The sequence below is a fragment of the Rhinopithecus bieti genome, unplaced genomic scaffold (assembly GCF_001698545.2).
Source record: "Rhinopithecus bieti isolate Rb0 unplaced genomic scaffold, ASM169854v2 scaffold_24306, whole genome shotgun sequence".
In the NCBI taxonomy this organism is placed as follows: domain Eukaryota; kingdom Metazoa; phylum Chordata; class Mammalia; order Primates; family Cercopithecidae; genus Rhinopithecus; species Rhinopithecus bieti.
This window is the reverse complement of record NW_016811898.1, coordinates 164414-187107: the sequence shown is the minus strand read 5'-3', so window position 1 is coordinate 187107 and position 22694 is coordinate 164414. Positions and strand designations below refer to the sequence as shown.

The 22694-nt window shown below is 37.7% G+C and overlaps 1 protein-coding gene across 1 annotated transcript in view; it reads right to left on the bottom strand.

The window, feature by feature from the left end:
- Positions 1 to 22694, bottom strand: part of TRIP12 (thyroid hormone receptor interactor 12) — a 155802-nt gene that overhangs the window by 11545 nt on the left and 121563 nt on the right. The window contains exons 23-38 of the mRNA XM_017895324.1: positions 22320 to 22494; positions 20918 to 21053; positions 19843 to 20034; positions 18398 to 18549; positions 16342 to 16514; positions 15526 to 15599; positions 15238 to 15437; positions 14485 to 14612; positions 12990 to 13141; positions 12177 to 12319; position 11602; positions 10716 to 10871; positions 8973 to 9071; positions 4033 to 4147; positions 3590 to 3744; positions 2473 to 2637 (exon numbers count right to left, since the gene is read on the bottom strand). Coding sequence (XP_017750813.1) covers positions 2473 to 2637; positions 3590 to 3744; positions 4033 to 4147; positions 8973 to 9071; positions 10716 to 10871; position 11602; positions 12177 to 12319; positions 12990 to 13141; positions 14485 to 14612; positions 15238 to 15437; positions 15526 to 15599; positions 16342 to 16514; positions 18398 to 18549; positions 19843 to 20034; positions 20918 to 21053; positions 22320 to 22494 — 2216 coding nt within the window. The remainder of the gene's footprint in view (positions 1 to 2472; positions 2638 to 3589; positions 3745 to 4032; positions 4148 to 8972; positions 9072 to 10715; positions 10872 to 11601; positions 11603 to 12176; positions 12320 to 12989; positions 13142 to 14484; positions 14613 to 15237; positions 15438 to 15525; positions 15600 to 16341; positions 16515 to 18397; positions 18550 to 19842; positions 20035 to 20917; positions 21054 to 22319; positions 22495 to 22694) is intronic.

Below are 22694 nucleotides of genomic sequence, written 5' to 3'. Positions count from 1 at the left end.
AAAAAAAAAAAAAAAAAAATTTCCAAGAAATCCCTAAGAAAAAGGCAAGCAATACTTTATAAGACAAATGTTAAAAAATCTTTATTACTCACTTTTTAAAAATGTGTAAGATTATAAAAGGCCTATGTAAATTTTTTTTAAACTTAAGGATCAAAAACCAACATACCAAAATGCAAATTCCATCTAAAAATGAAGACATCAAGTTAGGAGAAAGAAGACAAATGGCTTTCCAAACTGGAAATGCCTCCGTGTACGAAATTCCTATAGGCTAACAATTAAGGTACAGAAAATTAGTCATTTAAACTAGAAATGGTTAGAATGCTCTGATTAATTAATTAGTCATGTTTTAAAGAGCAAACTAAATGCTGTTTAGGATTCTAAATAATTCAGAATACTCAGGAGGCAGCAGATGATTGAAAGTAAATGGTCACAAAATTATGTCCATTTTTACTTCTCTGCAAAAACCCACTTTTAAGCCTCTCTCCATTTTAGGTGCCATTTGAAGTCCTCCAAAGGGAGGCATTTTATTTTACATTTGAGGTATTCTTCAGTAGAAAGATTTAAAAAAAAAAAAAAGTTCTCCATTTTCATCTTCCCCCACTGGTAAGTTCTCAAAACTATCCTCATACTCCCTGTCACAGATTAAGGTGATCACTATTACACTATTGGAAAGTCTTCTCTCATAGCTACCAAGGAAATTGGTAAATTTATTTGTAAAGATGTGCATTATAAAGTGTTGTTATTAGATAGGAATCTAGAATTTACAATGTCCTAGAGATGTTTAAAGAGAATTTACATTAGTTTCTCTAGATTTTACACAGTAAGTCGAGAAACTAATGTAAATTCCCTTTAAACATCTCTAGGACATTATAAATTCGAGCACATTTTCCGTATCTCTTTAGAGAATTTAAGCTACCAAGTAGAATCTGAGCCAGGACAACTTGCCCCATCTCTATACTTTATTAAAGAAACAGGATGTGGTTTTTTCAGAATTGTCACCATTTCTCATGCTCTTGTTCACAGTTGGTTATTATGTCAATTTCTGGAGTGTGGATTCTGTGCCATTCATTTTACATTTTTAAACTGACAACATCAGGAATAATAAAGGATAGAACAAATCTCAAAAACAAACAAACAAACAAACAAAAACTACTGACAAGAGAACTGTGGCGGTGTATTGCATTTGAGACAAGCATATATAATAGAGCTTGCTCGGTGTGGAAGCATGCAGACAGCCTGGGTTTGAGTTCCTGCTCTGTGTTCTCTAGGTGTGTCAGTGACCTTAGGCAGGTTGCTCAACCTGTCTGCCCTGGTTTGCTCACCAGTAAAACAGAGATATATACCCCAATCTCACATGGTAGTTGTTGGGATTAAATAAATTAACATATACTTGGTACCTAAAACAGAGTCTCCTGTTTTACTTGCTTTTTTGTTCTTCCTTTTTTTGTTTTGCCATTATTTACCTAAGAGATAATCCTAAACAACACTGTAATAGTTTAAAACTTACCAAGTTGTTAAGTGAAAACCAAAATGGTTCTAAAAATTCTAAAATGACAAATTTTGTACAGAAAAGGTGGACTTAGCCTCTCTGAATACCAATTTCTCTTAATAGACTTACTTTTCGAAACAGCACCACATAAGTACAAATTAATACGGGGGATAAAGAGAATCTCCTTACAAATCTTCTAATAAAAAGGCACTCTAAAATCTTATCCCTCTATTGTAAGATCCTCTCCACCTCATCAGGAGAGGTGACACTCTCCCTCACTACAGAATCTCAATGTGCTATTCTTACTTAATTTATAAAATGAGGGTTGATTTAATAATATTGGTCCAAGTTACCAGTCCAAACAGAAGCTTTCTGGGTCTGTGCCACAAAAAAAATAGAACTTTGTTTTCTTCTAACACCAGACACAAAACCATTATTAATCTCAGATTGAGTTAAGTAATTTATCTATTGTTAATTATATACATTAAAATTACACAGTAATGATATGAAGTTCAAGGTTATCTATGAGATGTCACAGAGAAACCTCAACATGTATTACCAAGGAATAGTTGTTGGCACTCACAGTGACCTTTAAAACATATCTTCCTGAGATCTCTAGAAACAACACTGTTCCTAAATTAAGGTACCTTTCTTGAAAATAAATCTGTTCTGAGAATAGTTTTACTGATTCAAATGCTTACTAAAAGATGATATAATATCTGCCCAGATACATCAGAGTTCTTATTTATGGTCTGATTTAGAATTGTATTTTATTTGCTAATCAAGATGTTTATAACCTGCTGTGAGTATAGGTCATGTGACCCACTGTGAAATCATGTATCTTAGTTAGTATAACACAAGAATTAAAATCTCCTACAATAAAACATTACTATAACAACTGAGTCAAATACAAACCATTTAACAAAAGCCTCATTTTTCTAAAATAAAGATCTGATCCACTCGACTGTTTCTTCTAAGCCTACCTGGGATTTATCTTGTTCAAGTCTTTTCTTCTGTCTGACAATGTCTTCTAGGTGATAAACTGATCTGGCTACAACTGGGTCGATGTCAAACAAATCATGTGATGTCAGTGAAGTTTCTTGCCGTAGCATCCATTTATAAAAGGGTAAGCCAAGGGGAAGGTCCACCTGAAACGGAATATGCATAATATTTTCACTGTCACACTGAGCTTCCGGCATTACCGCCATCTAAGGCACTTCAGGAGATCATTTAAATATTAATAGGTCAAGTAATCCCCAAGAAAGAAAATTCTGTAGTTAGGAACTATTTCTCCCACTACACAAAACTGATTCTCTTCATTTGGGGCTCTAAACGCAACTCTACTGTAGTCTGTATCATTGAATATCCCAAAGCAAAAAATGTTAAGGGAAAAAACTTACTATATTTAAAATAGAAAACTAAATGGAACTTCTAAACTAACTGATAAACTGCCCACTCTTCAGTTAAAGTGAAATTGTAAACGTGTCAATTTGGCCACAGGTGAAAATGTCTTAAACATACTGATAAAGTGCCTCTGGAAACGGGAGAAGAGCATGGTGGCTCGTGCCTGTAACTCCAGTGCTGTGGGAGGCCAATGTGAGGGGGTTGCTTGAGGCCAGAAATTCAAGAGAAAAAGCAATGAAGAAATGTCCAGAAACATTCCAACCTCTATGAATGCTGATCACTTGGGTTATTTTCACAACAGCGCTCTAATGTAAATTTAATGAAGTTTAGTTACATGCACAAACTTTCCTACTGAATTGAAAAGGTAATGTCAGACTCTAGAAAATAAATAATTAATACCACCTTAACTTGCCTGATTATCTGAATCCTTGCTACCCAAGGAGTGGTCCACAACCTGGCAATTGGGCGTGCCCTGGGAGCTGACAGGAAAACTTAGAATCTTGGACAGTAGGACAGTCTTACCCCTGCCCAACTGAATCAGAACTGGCATTTTTAACAAAATCTCCAAGTAATTCATATGTGTATTAAAGTTTGAGAAGCACTGCTCTGAAGTACAGCAGTAACTACAGGGGACTGAGGTACCTGCACAGAACATTCTACACCAAACCTGCAAAAAGCAAACCATCGTAAACTTACCAATCTGAAATCCATGATAGCCTTGGCCATTAATTTTCCTAAGAAGCGAAACTTCATCTTAACCTTTGCGATATGAGCTGGTTTTGCTGTCCTACCAAAGGGAAGCGCAAACAGGCCCTGGAGGTTTTGAATATACTTGGTCCCTTCTTGGCTTCCTGAAAAACAAGCAATTCACCAAACTTTAGATGATGTTTCCAAAAACAAAACAAAACCTGGTAACTAAGAACATTTAAAGAAATTAAGTATTCTCAAAATGGGAGCGCAGATCACTGAATGAAGTCCTCTAGAACTGGACAGGCCTTCCCTACTTGATAAATGAGAAAACAGAGGCTGAAAGAAGCAAGCACAGTTGTCCATTAGAAATTAAATATATTTAATGAACTGTCAGAGTCCATTACCTGATCTGAGTAACACAAACCGAGTTACTTACAGATAGGCATTACCTTTTGGATTGCTAAGAGTTACTTCTTCACCTCTCCAAAGACCCAAGTCAGCTCTCTGTAGTTCCTGAGATACAAGCGCATAAAACTCCAGTGTAGGCCCAAGACCTGTACCAACCTACAGAGGAACACAAGTAGAACGACGTGAAATTTTAGAAATTGTGCTTTTTTTACTGCCAATCTCTTGGAAATGTGGAGACTAACAGCAACTGTTTACCAGGATGCATTAGAGATTATTTTCCAAAAATGTCCTGACCGGATTTATTCTTTCAGTCCTGGTCACCTGGACAAAACTAGCAACTCTTCATTACTTCCTACCCGCTAAGGCCCCAACATGTCAGCTGAACGATTTCAGGCTGTACTCACAGAAGTGCCACTGTGGCTACATATCTTTCCTTCAGGAACAATATGGCATTGTCTGCATATGGATGTCTTTCCCCTTTTTCTCTTTAGTGAACTGTTACCCCAAACCAGCTCAAATGTCACCCTCTCAAGGGGAAGGCTCCCCTCAATATCTGCTCCCAACAGTTAGTTTGCTCCTTTTTTCTTGGGGCTTATTTTTCAGCTACTTAAATACTTACTACATTACTTTACCAAAATGTCAGTATATGCTTGCATATTTTGCAGGATGATAACTGTTTTGGTCACCTTGTATCTCTGATAGTACCTGACACACAGTAGCCATTTAATAGAGATATGTCAAATAAAATACAAATAATGAAAGGTCTGATTCCACACTAGCACAGACAGGACTGATGGCGTCATACAGGACACCAATGCTTCTCAACTCCCAGGGTGCACTGGAATCCCCAGAGCTTTATCAACAAGCACATATGGGGTGTCACGTCCTGAAGATTCCGATCTGGCACATTCAGCTTAGAGCCTGGGCACTGGTATTATTAAACAAGCTCTGAAGGCGACTGTGCAGCCTAAAGTTAAACTACTCCTCCATGAGACACCTGATGTGGGAATGCCTGAAGCAGTGTTCATAGCTTGCTCATTCCTTCCTGTTCTGTCAAGGTCCTACCAGATCAGACCGTAAACAAAGATATGCAGGTAGTGACAAGTTCCTATCATAGGTTATACGCTAAATCTAACTGTAACCCTGTCAAGAAGGCAACATTTATAGATTACTCGTAAACAAAGGGTACTATTTTAGCATTATTACGGTTACTCTTAAAAATTACTCACACTAGTTTAAAAGTTTAGATGTAGTCCACTAAACATTTAACTCTTTCAAAACAGAGATCTGCTTGGACCTAGTGGTGCTTTCCTGATTAACCCCTAACCCTATTAGAATTCCGTACCAGTAAGTGGTATCACCATTAACCCCAAAATGAATACTCCAACCAAATCCTTAGAGCTGTTCTTGACCATTCTCTAAACCTGCACAATCCAATTGATCAGTAAATACAGTAAGCGCTGCCTTCAAAATGCATTCTAAACTAATTACCAACTTTACCCAGCTGCCATCCTCTGTCATCTGGTCTACTGCTAAAGTCTTCTAGATGGTCTCTGCACTAACATTCCCGACATCTTATATCCCATGCTTATAGGAGCAAGCGTAATCCTTACAAAACACAAGTACGCGGCATTCCTTTGCTGCTTTCCAAAGGTTTTTCATCTCATTTAAAGCAGAGCTCCAGTTCTTACCACGGCCTACATGACCCCTTTGCACATCCCACTCAGTCTCTTTGACTCCTCCTACTCTGCCCTTGCTCACTATGCTCAAGCCACACTCATCCTCCAACAGGCTAGGAACACTGCTTTTCTGTTCTTGTGCTAGAGATACTTTTCCCCCAGACCACAATGACTTGCCTCCACTCAAATGTCCTCGGACCACGCTACGCGTCCCCATAATGCTTCATCCTCTTATTTTACTTTTCTTCCACACGGCCTAACATATATGTGTACATGAATGTGTGTGTATGTACTGGCCTCCCCAAACAAAAAGATAAGCTCCATCATGGGGGTGGGAGTACTTTGTATCTTCTGTTCTGCACTGAATCCCAGGCACTGGAAGACTGAGGAACAAGAGAGAAGCAAAGAAAAACCTGCAGTCACACATGGCATCCACCAGATGGTGCTAGTTAATTCTCCTTTTGCCATACTATTATCCCAGGTTTAACAGAAGTCACAGATCAAATTAGTCTATTTCCTTCATCCAATGCTGTTGTTTCTAAAAGGATTCTTAAAATATTAAATCACTAACAGCACTTCCTCTGTGACCCTCTGCAGAAGGTGGAAGGCCCAGGTCATGTTTGCTTTGCTGATACAACCTGGGGGCGGCCAGCATCCCCACAGAGCAGCCTCATCTCTTCAGGGATTATCATTCTACCCAACCACACCACTAAAAGGGCAGGTACTTGGTTGAGCTTCATTTTTCTTTTAAAGGAAAGGAAAGCATAAAACCCTAGAAACAGAAAACAAAAGTTTGACAACTTGACTTAAAAGGAATCTTTTTCTCTCAAAACTAACACATACTGGCACTTACTATATGACAACGTTCTGAGTGCTTCACACATTTCAGCTCATTTTATCATTCTAACAACATGAGGAGGCAGGTGCATTAATTATGTAAAGGGCTGAGAGGACACTGATGAGTTTATGTTAACTTGCCCAAAATCACACAGCCAGTAAGTGGGCAGGCCAGGCTCCACATTCCCTGCTCCTGATCTTTCACCTTCCCAAAAGGAGACTAGGTCACTGGGTCATTTGTAACCCCAGTCCTTGGGGTTTGGGTGGCTTTGTGAGCCCAAAGACTGGTATAATCCTTCCCTGGCTTACCAATCATCCCAATTCAAATAGGAGCCCACACTGTGACCTGAGATTTTCACTGGGATTCTTCTGGAGCTAGTTAGAAATTCTTCCTACAGGCTACTAGCTGACACGTACAGCTGAATTTGAATCATAACCTGAAGCCCTATGCATCTCACCAAGTCAGTGCTTGTGAGGTAGGGGTGGAGGTACTTCCCCCTGTCCTAATGAAGCAGCTCCTGGAATCTTTTCTGAGGTCAATAGGTAAGACCTATGAAGGAAGGGCATAAAATCTTGACTTCACATCAGCAATCCAATCCTGCTCCTTAGAACAGTCTGTGTGAAGCCATTTTGAGCTTGTTAGGTTTCATGCAAGATGCAATTTTAACAGAACCGTGAGGGATGAGAGAGGAAAGATATTTCCTGGCAAGAGAAAACTATGCTGGAGTAAGAAAGTAGAATGTATGTTTAAAGAGAATAAAAACATACCAAATGGTTACAGCAAAGGTCCTGTAGTCTTATGAGTAATAAATTTGGATGCATCAACATAAGAACCGCACCCTCTGAGCAACAGCCATGATCAAGCTACTAGATTCAAAAAATCCTTATCTCTTATGCCAGCAGTCCAGGGCCTCCACTCCATCTGGCCACCTCCTTTCTATCCCCCTTATCCCAGCACTTCCACAGCAGTACTAACTTCTGCCACTCACCACCAAGCCTGACCCTTTGCAAAGGCCCCATCTCCTACTAGAAAATGGTCTCTCAATCTTCCTGCTCTCCTACACTAAGGTCTAACTCAAGGCATCTTGAGGACAGCACTCCTTGTCTGAATGCGTCATTCCCTTGGCACCTGTACCACTACCTTGCCACACTCTTTGGTACCTTTGTCCTGTGTCTCCCTAACTACACTGTCATCTTTTCAGTGCAGAGACTCTGCCATAACCTGGAATCCTAGCATGCAGTATACTTTCTAGTACACAACAATTATAATTTTAACTTTGGTGACCGAATACTCTTAGCTTTTCAAAAGTCATCAAGAAGGAGAAAATGCTTAATAAAATGAATGAAAAATCAAAGTCATGATTAAAATTACTTTAATAGGCACAGTTAGTATCATACACTAAACTGCTAAATCTATGATACTTACCATGAGCCAGTTTATGTACATGAACTCAGTCACAACTTTGAGGTTATACTATTACCTACATTTTACAGATAAGAAAGCTGAGGGGCAGAGTGGTTGGCTATTGTAAGTAAATATTTGGTATAATGAAAGATTTAGAAATTTTAAGTCCGTAAGAGGTTCAGGGAAGCCCCAAAACTCTAAGTTTTGTCTTAAAAAAAAAATTAGGTGAAAGATAAGGGGGAAGTATCCCAAGAGACTTAAATATACAGAAAATCATTACTGGAATCTTTTGGTATACAAATGTTCATAGCGATGTTACTCAAAATAGTCAAAAACTGGAAACAACCAAAAAGTGAATCAACTGGTGATTGGTAAACATATTTTGGTGTACCCATATAATGGAATACTCAATATACAGTTCATATAATAGAACTATTCCATAATAGGAAACAAATTGACACATGCAACATGGATGAATCTCAAAAGCATTATGCTAAGTGAAAGAAAAATGACAAATGGCTACATATTGCATGATTCCATTTATGATATTATAAAAAAGACAAAATTACAGAGACGGAAAATACGTCAATGGTTATCAGAGGCTGAGGATTGGGTAGGGGACAGAAGGACTGATTTTGCGTGAAATGGGGGCACTTTTTGTGGTGATCGGAGTATTCTTTATCTTGATGTGAAAGTGTATCTGTCAACCCTTACAACTACATTTCTGAAGTATGCAGTTATTATTTATATCTCAGTAAACCTGATTTTTTCAAAAAGGCAATTCAAACATTTTGAAAGTTATCAGCTGTTTAAAATATCCTTTCAATTTATCAACTGAAAGACTAACAACACAAATGTGTTTTTACGCCAGGAAAAAAACTGCCTTTTAGTATGTAGTTGAAGCTTTGAAAAATGGGGAACTTAGAACAAATCATTCAAGAGAAAAGAGAGCAAAGTCTCCCAACTGTCTTTCAGAATTTCATAGTACCAAGAAACTCAAATAACATTTAATCAAGAACACAAGTCAAGCCAAATAACTATCACTGGACTCCAAGCTCACCTCATTTTCATACTGGATTTCTAACATGGCCCGTGAGCTGCCGAGGTCCTGCATCACAGACTCCGCCTGTTTCAGCAGCTCCTCTCTGTTCACAGTACGCTACGAAGAAAGTACAACTGTCAGGAAATTATGCTCTACCAATATTACACTTTAATAAACAGGTGGTATTTCTTGAAATGCAAAAGAACAAAATCAACTCAATTGTTAACACTTATTTCCTTTAACAGGTAACTCAGAAAAGGTTAAGAGGTAGCAGTATTGTTACAAACATCAACAGCATCCTGGCATACATTAAGGAAACCAGATGCAAGAGTAATTACTAATTTATCTCGTGGCCATGGCAAGTTCAGAAAATTCAAGTTGGGGAAGAAAAAAATCATCTTTGCCAAGTATCAATGCAATTCTCAGGGCTGCCGTTTCATGAAATCTCCCTGGGTACATTTATATTTAGATACAGAAATAGATATGGAGGTGACAGGTCAAACAAGTGAGCTGGAAACCTATTGGCTCTGATCTGCCAAGATCCTACAAGCACTACTATAAACACCTGCAAATGAGATTTTAAAAGGTCCTGCTAGATTTCTAATTTATGCCAATATCAGTGCTTATGGAATCCTAATGAGGACGTGAATAGGATGACTTTTTTTGTTTTAGACGGAGTCTCACTCTGTTGCTAGGCTGGAATGCAGTGGCATAATCTCAGCTCACTACAACCTCCAACTCCCTGGTTTAAGTGATTCTCCTGCCTCAACCTCCCAAGTAGCTGGGATTACAGGCATGCGCCACCATGCCCAGTTATTTTATTTTATTTTATTTTTTGCATTTTTAGTAGAGATGGGGTTTCACCATGTTGGCCAGGATGGTCTCGATTTCCTGACTTCATGATCCGCCCCGCCCGCCTCAGCCTCCCAAAGTGCTGGGATTACAGGTATGAGCCACCACGCAGGGCCCAAGAAGATTTTTTTAACTACAATGTTTGCTTTATGTTTTGTTTTGCTTTTCAGTATACACTTCACTCCCTGCCACCCATCTAACTCCTTTATTTTATTACTAATGTCTCTTATGAGACTTTTGGAGATAAAGGCTTTAGGAAAAGAAACTTAAATCCCTAGCAAAAAACAAACAAACAGGTAAATGAACAGAAAAGACCTAAGTAAAAACAGTGCTAGTGAGAACTGTAGAATCGGCCTCCACTGGAAATAGCTCAGGACACTGTGGTTCAGAGCCACAAATATGGAGCCAAGATGAGAAACACAGATTAAGTTAGCAACACTGGGGCTAACTGGTAGAAGAGACTCAAAATATATTAAGGATTTTGTTTCAGGCTCTTCTAGTAGGAGTGACTTGTTTAGGGAATGAAATGGATCCGATTAATTCCGACTATTACATAAGAGATCAATTTTTAAAGGCAGGAGATAGTTTGAACTCCTAATTTAGAATGAATAAGTTGCAGTGAGAGAAGACAAGATTCTTTCTTGGTCTAAGAGTTACGGCAACTAAAAGAGCAAAGAGAATTGTAGAAATTATTTCAGAAACTGGCGGGTGGGGAGGAGAGCAACTCTTAATAAAGGATACGGAAGAATCACAGATAGCCCAATTCCAAGAGACCGAAAGGAAAACAGGGCTGGCTGACCAGGACCAAGGCCTCCACGACCAGCATGCACATTTAGATACACTACATTTCTAGTTTTCCCATTATTTTGACAAGCTCAGATTATTTAAAGATTTCGGGGAGAAACTTACTTTTTTTCTATCCAATCTAGGTGCAACTCTGCTATCTTGAGAATCAGACTGGTTGATTTCTGGGTTGGTATCAAGTAATCTTTGCATTGCTCGGTCCCGATCAAATGCAGTTACATAAAAAAGCATTTGCCGGGTATCAAAAGGAAAGAAAATGGGCTGTAAAAGATGCAATGTAAGTTTATTATCTAGATGAGAATCAGAAACTACTAAAAAAAAAAAAATCCAAACTTACATTAGAAACAACTTTTGATATGATATAGAATAAAAATTGTAAATAAAATCAGTAAAAATTGTTTAGGTCAATTTGTTTATTGATTTTGAGATGGAGTCTTGCTCCCGTCGCCCAGGCTGGAGTGCAGTGGTGTGATCTAGGTTCACTGTAACCTCTGCCTCCCAGGCTCACGCAATTCTCCTGTCTCAGCCCCCCAAGTAGCTGGGAGTACAGGCTCCTGACACCACAACCAGCTAATTTTTTTTTTTTTTCCCTGAGACGGAGTCTTGCTCTGTCGCCCAGGCTGGAGTGCAGTGGCCGGATCTCAACTCACTGCAAGCTCCGCCTCCCGGGTTTACGCCATTCTCCTGCCTCAGCCTCCCGAGTAGCTGGGACTACAGGCGCCCGCCACCTCGCCCAGCTAGTTTTTTGTATTTTTTAGTAGAGACGGGGTTTCACCGTGTTAGCCAGGCTGGTCTTGAACTCCTGACCTCAGGTGATCCACTTGTCTTGGCCTCCCAAAGTGCTGGGATTATAGATGTGAGCCACCGCGTCCAGCCAGGTCAATTAATTTTAAAGAATTTTCATACTTCTTATATGAAATTTCTAAGTGATCAATAGTGCATTAAGTAGCCTTTCAATGCAGAATCTGATATTTAATTTTTCAAATCCTACACTTAGGTCGATAGATCTTTAATCTACCTGAAGGAAGTATAACATGACTAATGAAAGCTCATTTTTAAAATATGACCACCACCTTCATGAGGCACTTGAATCATCCTGAAACGAGCCCTATCTCCCAGTCCATGTCTGTGGAAAAATTGTCTTCCATGAAACTGGTCCCTGGTGCCAAAAAGAGTTGGGGACTGCCGATTTAAATGTATATGGCCAGTGGCTTACATTTACCACTGCAGTTCTAGAGTCCCTGACCCAAGCAGGCTCAGAGAATCAAGCAACTACACCTTTGGAATCCAATTTTATGAGAACAGATAATTTTGACTATCTTCAGCCAAACTGCTATGTGTACTTTCCTATTATTTCACACATAGACACATACTACCAAGAAGATCCAGCCCCCAAACTTGCCTAGTCTGTTTACATGCTAAAGCCACACAATTAAGCAAGTTGTGATCAACGGTATTAATAAACATTTGCCTAAGTCCAGTAAAGACAATGTTTCTGTAAAAAAATACATCAAGACCAACCCAGTAACATTTCCAAGGCCACCATTACAGAAGTGATTGTCTTACCAGGTTTTTCCTAGCTCAGTAAGCCATGTTGGGATGTTTCCTGTCATGATTACTAAAGGATCTTGAAGTTGCCTATTTGCTTTTGCTGTTAACTTACTGTTAATAAATTCACTAGTTGGAATAATTTCCTTGCACATTGCATTCTGTAAAATGTTTTAAAAAAAAAAAAAGTCTACATGTAGTAAAACATTAGGATTATATTCACAATCTCTTCCATTATCCCCAAATCCATGCAAAGTACCCTGAATTCAGTGCTGGTTGCCGACATACAACACACGGCCTCTCATTACTGTGTCCCACGTAAAACAACAATTCCCACAATACACTGTTAAGCCTTCACATGTACCCCTTGCCACTGCTGGGCACCGCCCCCAGCCATTGCTGCTGGCTCAATCATTCAGTGATGTTGCAGCTAATGTTTCATGCAGGGCCAATTCCTTTACTCTTCTCTACGCTATATAAATATCAACGGCAGCATGCAACTTTTACCCAACTTTTACTTGATATATAAACTTCTCGTTACTTGTACCTAAAGAATTTTAACTATAATAAATCCATGTTCAAGTTTCATATTGTAGCTTAATTTCATAAATTTATTGCTAGAGAAAATCTGCCAAGAGAATTAATCTAAGCCTTTAGTCTTAGATTAGACCGGGAGAAAAAGTCGGGGAGAAGTTTCCACTGATGAGTACATTATACTTTACTAGGCTAGGATCCCTGCGTTTAGCTGAATTACTATTTCCATTTCTAGTGCAATAGGAAATTTATCAATCACAGACCATGAAAACTTCTTAAGTAGGCAACGTTACTCACATCATACAAGTAATACCAGTATCGACTGATAGCATGTAAAACTCTTAAAAGAAGGATCACATCTAATGATGGGTCTTCAAATGTTATATTTTCAGGTGGTGTGGGAATGAGGTAAACTTCTAGAGGATTTGATACTGATGGGCACACTCCATCTAAAGGACAAAAGATCAAAGTAAGTTTTGATCAAAGTCAGAAAGGCGAAGCCAGTGCAGCCAAGGTCCTATCATCGCTAAAAGAGTTAACGGAAGTTGTTATAGTCAACGCTTGGAATCCTATTAGTAGGGTATTGATAAGTTTGACAGTCTTCCCATTTTATCTTACATATAAAATGCCTTGGCTTATAAAAATTCCACTTTCCCCTCCCACACCCAAATAAACATTATAATGAAGGAAAGCTGGCTCTTCCACATTTCTCCTTTATACCAGAAACAACGGAAAACGGTAAAATGGCTGGAGGAATAGAAACAAACTGTTTAAAGTTAAGTTCACTGTTAGAGAAATTTCCTGGATATTTCATATCCAGTTTGTAATGAGACGAATACCTCAAAATTAAAAATCTGGTAAAAGAGACTTGGTTATTTAATGCAAGGCTTAGGACTGAACAGATTGAGGGTTTTCAAGTAGGGTCTGCAAATCCTTTGTTACTAGGCTGCATTAAGGCACCAAAAAAATAAATCTGAGGGACTCAAAACAGTTGCCGTTTACTTATAGCAAGCAAAATAATAAAAAATCATACCACCATCATTTCGTAAACGAAAATGGCATTTTTTAACACCAAAAACATAACAATCTCAAAATTAAGAGGCTTTTATATTGAACAAACTTAGTTGGGTGAAAAAAAGTGCTACAGGGCCCTTATTTCTGTGGACCAGGGAAACCAGTGTGAGAAAATTACTGTGATGGCGGCAGGGAGGGGGTGAGAGGGTCCTCCATGGAAAAATAATATTGTCTAACTCTAAGGCATTGTTAGTATCATATTTTAAAGGGAAGAGGTGGGGGAAGAGAGGAAAACTATAGACGGGAAGGAAGTATTACAGAGAAAAATAAGTCTATTACAAAGTGACAGCTATATTCGATGGTCATTACATTACCTGGCATCACTCTTTATGATTACTATAATTATACTACTGTCATGGGTGACAATAAAAAAGTAGGCACCAATTCGTCAGTGATCACTACCTTCAGTCTCTTCTTTAGTGAACATGTTTCTACCAATGAAATTTGTTTCAGCCTTCATAAAAACCTGAACTGTTAATGAATTGGGAATAAGTTTTTTCCCAATTTTCCTTCTCAATTTAATTTTGTAGGTACTTAACTTTTCATTTTCTAGATATTAAAGTTGAGGATTAAATGTGATCAAACTGTTGGTAATTTCATTTATTTCTCAATCACATTCAAAGATTTTACTACTAAATCCAAATCACTCTTTGAAAATCATGAAAATGGGAAGACTGCCCAGTTGGCAATCCATTTTCCCCTTTATCTACCATCTTACCGTGCCATAACTCATCATGCTTTTTCGCATTTCTAGGGGAAGTTTTCGTTGGAGCTGTTTGGGCTCTTCCTCTTTTACCACCAACACAATCTTTATTACTTTCTTCATCCTCTCTCACAGGTTTATACCTAAAATGACAAGACAGTATATAAACCAAATGTAGATTTTGAAACTGATACAAAGCCAAAATCTAAGCCACAGACACCACCGTTACCAGAAGACCGTTCTGAGATCTATTCCCCTCTCTCTCCCTAGCATGAACCTGGAGAACTTCTTAGAAGAGACCACCTAGAGACCACCTTCCCAGGAGGGGCTGCCTGAGAAACTCCAAGGGTGGTTCTGAGAAAATGGCTCTCTTCAAGCATATGTAACAGACACTCACAGACAATGCAGGAAGCTGCATCCAAATGTCTCTTAAGGACTCAGAGATGCCCAACTTCAGATTACCTAATGGAACATCATCTTATGGCAACACTTTTGTCTTAATTAAAGACCTGAAATAAATCTAGAAAAGTAGATGTAAACCATGATTATTGTCTATGAATAAATGTTTTCCAGTAGAATGAATGAGGAGGCTATATATACATATGCATATGTACCTTATCAAATAATTAAAATCGTCTTTAAGAACTAAAATGTGTGATTTAGGGCCCCCTATCCTTACGAAAGCCAGCCATCAAGTTAATGTGAATTCTAAAACACAAGAACAGTTTCAAAGTTTATGAAAAACCAAAAGAGAATTTTCACACTTGCCATATTGTATGAGTCTTTGTCCAAATACCAGCTCTGCCTAGAGGATTGCTCTCATCATCCGTGGATTCTCTTTCATCTTCAGCCTGTAGACTAAACTGCCGTACTGCCTGATACACAGTCATGTTATACGGCAGCAAATGTTCTCCAATATAAAACTGCAGCCTGTGTCTTACATTTCCTGAATTTAGGAACTGAGCAGCCTGAATAAAGCAAAGCAAAAGTCATTTAAGCCAAAGGCCCTGAAGTTTATATAGTACATTATGACATGGTGGGAATATAGTACCTTACCAGAGACTCATCTATTTCCTCATCTGATCCATCGTCATCACTGTCTTCATCATCTTCTCTTACTCTTCCATACCCTGAAGACCCAAGCAGACTTTTAAACTCATAGCGATTTTAAGTGTGAAAAAAAAAATCCTGTATACACTGGTTAAACATCTTCTCGGAAAAACACATATAGGTTAAGTATCCCTTATCTGAAATGCTTGAGCCCAGAAGTGTTTTAGATTTCAAATTTTTTCAGATTTGGAATATTTGCATATACATAAGATACCCTGGAGACGGGATACAAAGCTAAATATGAAATTCATTTATATCTCATATACATGGCATGAAGGTAATTATATATAGAGTATTTTCAATAATTTTGTGCATGAAGCAAAGTGCATGTACACTGAACCATCAGAAAGCAAAGTAGTCAGGTGTGGAGTCTTCCACTTGTGGAGTCATGGCAGCAATTGCAGTTTCAGATTCTGGAGCATTTTGCATTTTAGATTTTCAGGTTAGGGATGTTCAACCCCGTATATATTACACTCTGATCTATGAAGCAGAAAGGTCTAAGAAAATTGCCAAACACAAAATGTCATTTCTACTACATTTCACCAAGATAAATTAACTCATCATTCAAGTAAGCAGTCAACCCCTAGTAAGTTCAATGTATGACTATATACTAAGTAGAAAAGAAATGACAGGAATGTAAGTTCCTGCCATCTAGGTTTTAACAGAAACAACATTCAACAGAGAAATAACGTATATATCTCTTAATGTAAATTTCTCCCAAATATACATATATAACACACAAAACAAATAAATGGAAAGTACCTCTAACTACAAGGTATCTCTCGATGGCTTGTACCAAAGCCAGAGGGTCGATCTTGACAGGTCCACCCTTCCACTGCTTCACATTTGCACAGTCTGGATGTCTTTGTAACTGGCATTTTAATTGATGTGTGTTGAAAAATTTTAAAGCCTGTGATCCTCTGTTGAGAGAAAAGCTCAAGATAATTTGTGAAAAAAAAGTTAGTCTATTATTTTCACATTTAATATACATTAATTCAAATAAAGGCAAGTTAATACAAACTGCTAAGACACACTAGTACTAATCATTTACTTACCAGTTCTGGAAATGTTAAAGCCAATAATTCAAGTTATTTAGAAAAAAATTTTCTACATAAGAATATTTTGCCCATTCCTACTGAATTACATTTTAAAAAAGCAAAAAAAAAAAAAGCAAATTTATTTCAAAGATTTCAGCTACAAAATTAGTTTAAAACTAATCTTTAAAATTTACTTTGCTACAACAGTTTTGAATGAAGCAGTTTAATAGCTACAGCAATTGAAACCTGGTCATGATGTTTAATTGCTCATTTCAGAAAAGCTCTGGCAGGAGTCAGATACAAACTTAGACTGTGATTATCTGTATGATTCCACAAAGCAAGCTTGTCCAACCTGAGGCCCACAGGCCACATGCAGCCCAGACTGCTTTCAATACAGGCCAACACAAATTCCTAAACTTCCTTTAAACACGAGTATTTTTGCTTTCGTTTTTTTAAGCTCATCAACTAACTTTAGTGTTGGTGTATTTAATGTGGCCCAAGACAATTCATCTTCCAATATGGCCCAGGGAAGCCAAAAGATTGGACCCTCCTGCACATAAAGCATACACATAGGGATGTGGAGAAGAATATTCCATTTTATGAATATATACATATGCAAACATAGTCTATATAAATTTGGACAAAATAAAAGCTTCATGATTTTCTCAAGCACAGGGGAAAATGCCCCCTTATTTCATGAACTCCTCCAGGAAAGCATAATGATCGAAACTGAGTAACACACGCCACATTAATTTTCAAAGCCGAAAAGAAACCCTAGTCCATGATGTGATTGCCTTATCACTCAACAATGCATATTGTTCTTAATTCAATCAAAATTTTTAAAATGTTTTTAAAACATCAAAATGTGGATTTAAAAACCAAACTGGGCTGACTGTGGTGGCTCAGGCCTGTAATCCCAGCACTTTGGGAGGTCAAGGCAGGAGGATCACTTGGGCCCAAGAGTTCAAGACCAGCCTGGGCAACAAAGTGAGACCCCGTTTCTACAAAAAATAAAAAAATTAGTGGAACATGGTGGGACACTCCTGTGGCCCCAGCTACATGGGAGGCTGAGGCAGAAAGATCTCTTCAGCCCAGGAGGTCAAGGCTGCAGTGAGCCATGTTCACACTAGTGTACTCTGGCTTGGGCAACAGAGTAAGACTCTGTCATGAATGAATGAATGAATGAATAAATAAATAAATAAACAAACAAATACCAAATTTCCTATTTTCTAGGCTTCCAGCCAAAATATTTCATGAAACTTGTAACATTCCACAACATAGAACAATTCTTTCCTGTAGTACCTCAAGAGTCCTTAAAACTACATTAAAAAAATATATATTTATTAAACTAGTAAAATGTTTGAACCCATCAAAATACAAAGTTATAACCACTTATATTACATACAAATCATACTGCTCAAAACGTAAACGTTATTCACATCCACAGAAAATGTTTTACCCCTATTGAAGTTAAACACAAAGTTCTTAAGGAAATTTTGTATGTTGAAGTGTATCAATTTAAGGAAAACTAAGCCTATTACAAGTTACAAATACAATCACTGGATTATATATTTATAAAGCATCCTGTTTAAGGCACATGGTATAATTTTAAAGACAAAAAAGCATTTGATTCATTCTTCAGAGTACTTAATTTCTTTCATCATTACAGCTGAATGTTTTCTGGGCTGATCAAGACTTTACCAGACCTCTTGCCATCTTACCTCAGTGAAATTAAGTACCAAATTCCAGTGGCAAGGGTATAGCCAGGCAATGGTCCTTACCTGCCTCCTGTCCCATTTCCACTAGGGAAATCATGTACTTTGACTGGAAATTGTTCCATCTGGCTGAGGCAGTTGTTCATCTTGTGGACTAATGCCAACAAAGGTGCATTACCCACTGGTTCCACTCTTCCAATGGGCTCTTCTCCAGGAAGCTAAAGTTATAAATAAACAAACAGGTTAAACAAGGCCTTTTCAAAACAAAACTCTCCTCAAAGAGAAGATTTAATAAGCAGCTTTATAAAAAAGAGTAATTCATCTATTCATCTTTATCTTTTATTGCAGATTTGGTTTGAACGACGTTACCACATCAATTATTTCAATAAAGACAATCGTTTTGTACAGTCTACAATCCTGTATTCACAATCCCTACATCCAAAGGCTCTGAAAGCACAAGTCACTTGGTGGCAAAATCTGATCCAAACAGACATGAGGCTATTTACAGTCTTTATTTATCTGATTTTAGTAAGAATATTCATGTTATGCTATAAAAATATTTAATGCATATGATATAGAGTGCTACTCAGAAACTGCTGGAAATTTTAATGTACTATATACTGTAGGACCCTTGAAACCCACCCATCTCCAGGGGTTTCAGATAAGAGATTGCAAATAATCTAAAGTATAGTGTAAAACTATACATAATACTGTCACGCTTCTAACGAATCAACAATAAATACTAACTCTGCTTTAGGTGGACCCACAAGTTAAAATACAAGCAATGCTCAAATGCCTCTGAACACAGCAAGCGCATGGTGAAATAATGTTAACACATAGGAGAGCTATCCTAAGCGCTATTACGTAGATAATCCAGAGGGAAACGGCCCAAGTGATGCCTTCTCCTTAAGCCACTGTAAAACAAGGAGAATGCTGTCAATAGTATCCAAGGATTACCCTCTTGATATGTCAATAGTATCCAAGGATTGCCCACTTAAGAGTGAAGGAAGGGGAGCCACTCTGTGGCTCCTGGCTTTGTAATCCACATTATAAATGGTGACATAAATGGTCATCAAGCACCCTTGATGGGAACTGTTACAACTGTATTTTATGTACAAAACAGGAAAATATATCTCCTCTATCTTATTATAGACATCTATTTCCCTAAAAGGAACTAATACAAACTTTAATACATTTAAAAACAAATATTGCAAGTAAAATACATTCACAGGTGAGAGACTACTACTAATGGTTCATCTTGCAAGCAAAAAAGACTCAAGATACGTCAACCATAGAAATAGTGACATGGGCTGTGTTAAATCCCCATTTCATTGTTTTTACTATTTACTTTGAGATATATAGAAGTTGAAAGATTCCAACTGTGTAAAAACCTAGAAGTTTTCCCTCAATGTCTTGACCCAGACCAGCTGGAAATTATTACTGAGATTAAAATACATGCATTAGTGAATACTGATTCTTGTAAGACATACAGGCATTATTAGATAACTTACTGGAGAAGAAAAAAATACATGAAGAAATCTCTTTAATCTGATCTCTCTGCTCACAGCATCCTTTTCACTTTTAGACGTCAAATAAAGCAACAGCTGCTTCACAAATCCACTATGTTGGATTTCAAATGATGAAACATCTGACTCTGAGACTATGCTACGGATTTCTACAAGGCACTCAGCTCCACCATCCACCTGAAAGAGTTAGGAAAAGTATTTCTATATTGATTTAAGCAGTACTTAAAAAATACACAACTCACATATCCTCAAAAGGAACTGAATATATTCTCAACGTCCTTTAAAAAAAAAAAGGAGTGGTACAGTCTTAGTAAATCCTTGGAAATTATGATTTTAAACACACACATACACACTAAATATTTCATGAGGAAAACCAGGAATCCATAACATAAGAAGAAAATCTTTCCATTCAACCAATGTAGTTTTCTTTAAAAAAGTATTTCTAAAGGATGAGAACACAAAACTGAAGAATAAGGGGCTATAACACTAGAATGAAAAGAGGAATCAAGAATACAAGGTGTGGCTTTAAATTAACACATTTAAGGTCTCAGCAAAATGAACAATTTCTTGGAAAACATACAACCAAAACTGCTCAAGGTACATCAAAAACAACAACAACAACAACAAAGAAAACAAAACTGAGAACCAGAAGAAACATAAAACACTTGCTAGTAAACCTCTAGCCTCTCCTGCCACTCTTGAGACCCCATGTGGAGAGAGGGTCTAAGGAAGGCCTATCATCTATACCTATAGTTGAGGATGACTTAGAAAACAGATGTGCCTATGGGGACATTTCTGAAGTTTCTTCATCTGTCAAGAATTATGAAATGTGAAGGAAGAAAGTCAAAGATGAGGTTTCTAGTACATTTAAGACAGACTGATGAATCCTGATAGTCAAGGGATAAGTAAAAGAAATGCCAGCACCAAGGGTATATATAAGGTAAGAGTCGACGTATGATAGCTAAATCCACAGGAAGCTAGAGAGTCACGAAGGAAAAGAGTAGCAGGAGATGCTGGGAAGAGACTGAAATAGAGCAGCAAAACGCACTGGCCACAGCACCTGGAGGTTGAGTTGTTCGGTTGCAGCACAAAGTCTCTGAAGGACATTCAAGGCAGGGTTGCTTCCATCCATATTCTCAGAACTGAAATAACGTTCGACAAATTTATGTGCCTGCTCCTTAATCCAACCTTTAACTCTACAAGAAACAAAAAGGATATTAGAAGTCCCAGTGTATGTAGAAAGGAGATATTAATGCCCAGGTTATGTAGAAAGAATAATTAAAGTCCCAGTGTTATGTAGAAAGGAGATATAAAGTCCGCAGTGTAGTAGATAAGGAGAATATTAAGTCCCAGTGTATGTAGAAGGAGATATTAGAAGTCCCAGTGTATGTAGAAAAGGAGATATTAACATCACCAGTGTACTAGAAAGGAGATTATAGAAGTCCGCAGTGTATGTAGAAAGGATATAACTTCGATCAACGTAAATAGCTGCTACAATTTAAAATGCGCTTTCTGGTCTACTGCTTAGAGATTAATAATCCGGAATCCACACCAAATTAACTTTCACTTTGAAAATGGGCTATGATGGAGAACTGTTTAAAAACTAAATACACTGCAGGTTACTTACCATGAATTGTAAACAAAGTGTACTAATTTTTGAACCCTGTGCAATATAACCCTTTCCTAAGTAACTTTATTTTCTAAAGTACATACATATGGCATTATCCTTGCGTTTCCTGGAGAGCTGAGTCAGGATTTACAGAAACCAGAACACACACTCTATTAAGGATGTAAAAGCTTATGGCCAAACAAGACCCAGCTGCTTAAATTTACAAAATGCTGACAGCTCATCATTCATTCACTTCATTATTTTTATTACACTGAAATTTCCAGATAAACAACCAACAAACCAGAGACAGCATGTTTATTTTCTCAATACTTTGGTCCTTTTAAAATTTTAACCTGCAGAGGGAAGTAATCATGTTTGGTATGCTACATGCAGATACCCAAAAATAAAACGAGTCCCAAGGTCTTTTATTTACAAAAAAAAAAAAAAAAAAAAAAAAAAAAAAGGTTCCCCTAAATTTACATTCCATTGTAATGGGTAGAAATTTTATCATAAATGAATGTGAAGAGTGTGGACAGAAAATGTCAGCTTTTCCTTGTCTGGAACAAAACTGAGAAAGAGGTTCCCCAAGGAACACAACTTGGTTTTGAACATATGAGACTTTCAGTTAGGTATGCTGGAAGGAGTTTCAAAGCACATGACTAGAACTTAGGACAAAGCCAGATGCAGGGTTCATAAACTGAGAACCTACCTAATTCTTGAACTATGCTTCTAAGAACAAATTAAAGTGTTATGTCTATGTATCATCTCCATACAATAAATGTACTGGCTGAAATAATGTTAAGTTTTTCTAATATGGGAATAGAAGCAACATAAAATTCCCCCCCCCCTTCACCTATTATTGGAGATGGTATCCTTTGAGGCAGCCCTGGCAAGGCCACTACCTCCTGCAGTCCGTGCTGGCTCAATGTTGTTGCTATTGGACTGTGCACTTAACCTTCCCCATGTTTTTGGATTCAAGCTTGCCAGGAAAGAAGATTTAGGTGACTGAGTAGTGGTGGGGCTTTTAGCTATGAAAAGAAAAAAGAACTACAGTTAAGTCATTTTAGTTTAAGTCATGAAAACAACTGATTTTAAGATTCACAGTCTTAACAGATTAATAAACTAAAAGAACTAAGAACACTTAGTCCTCAGGAAACTTAGGCATACTTCAAGAGCTACTGGCAGTTTTAATGAAGTAAACATTTCTGCACCTGCTACCACCCTCCCC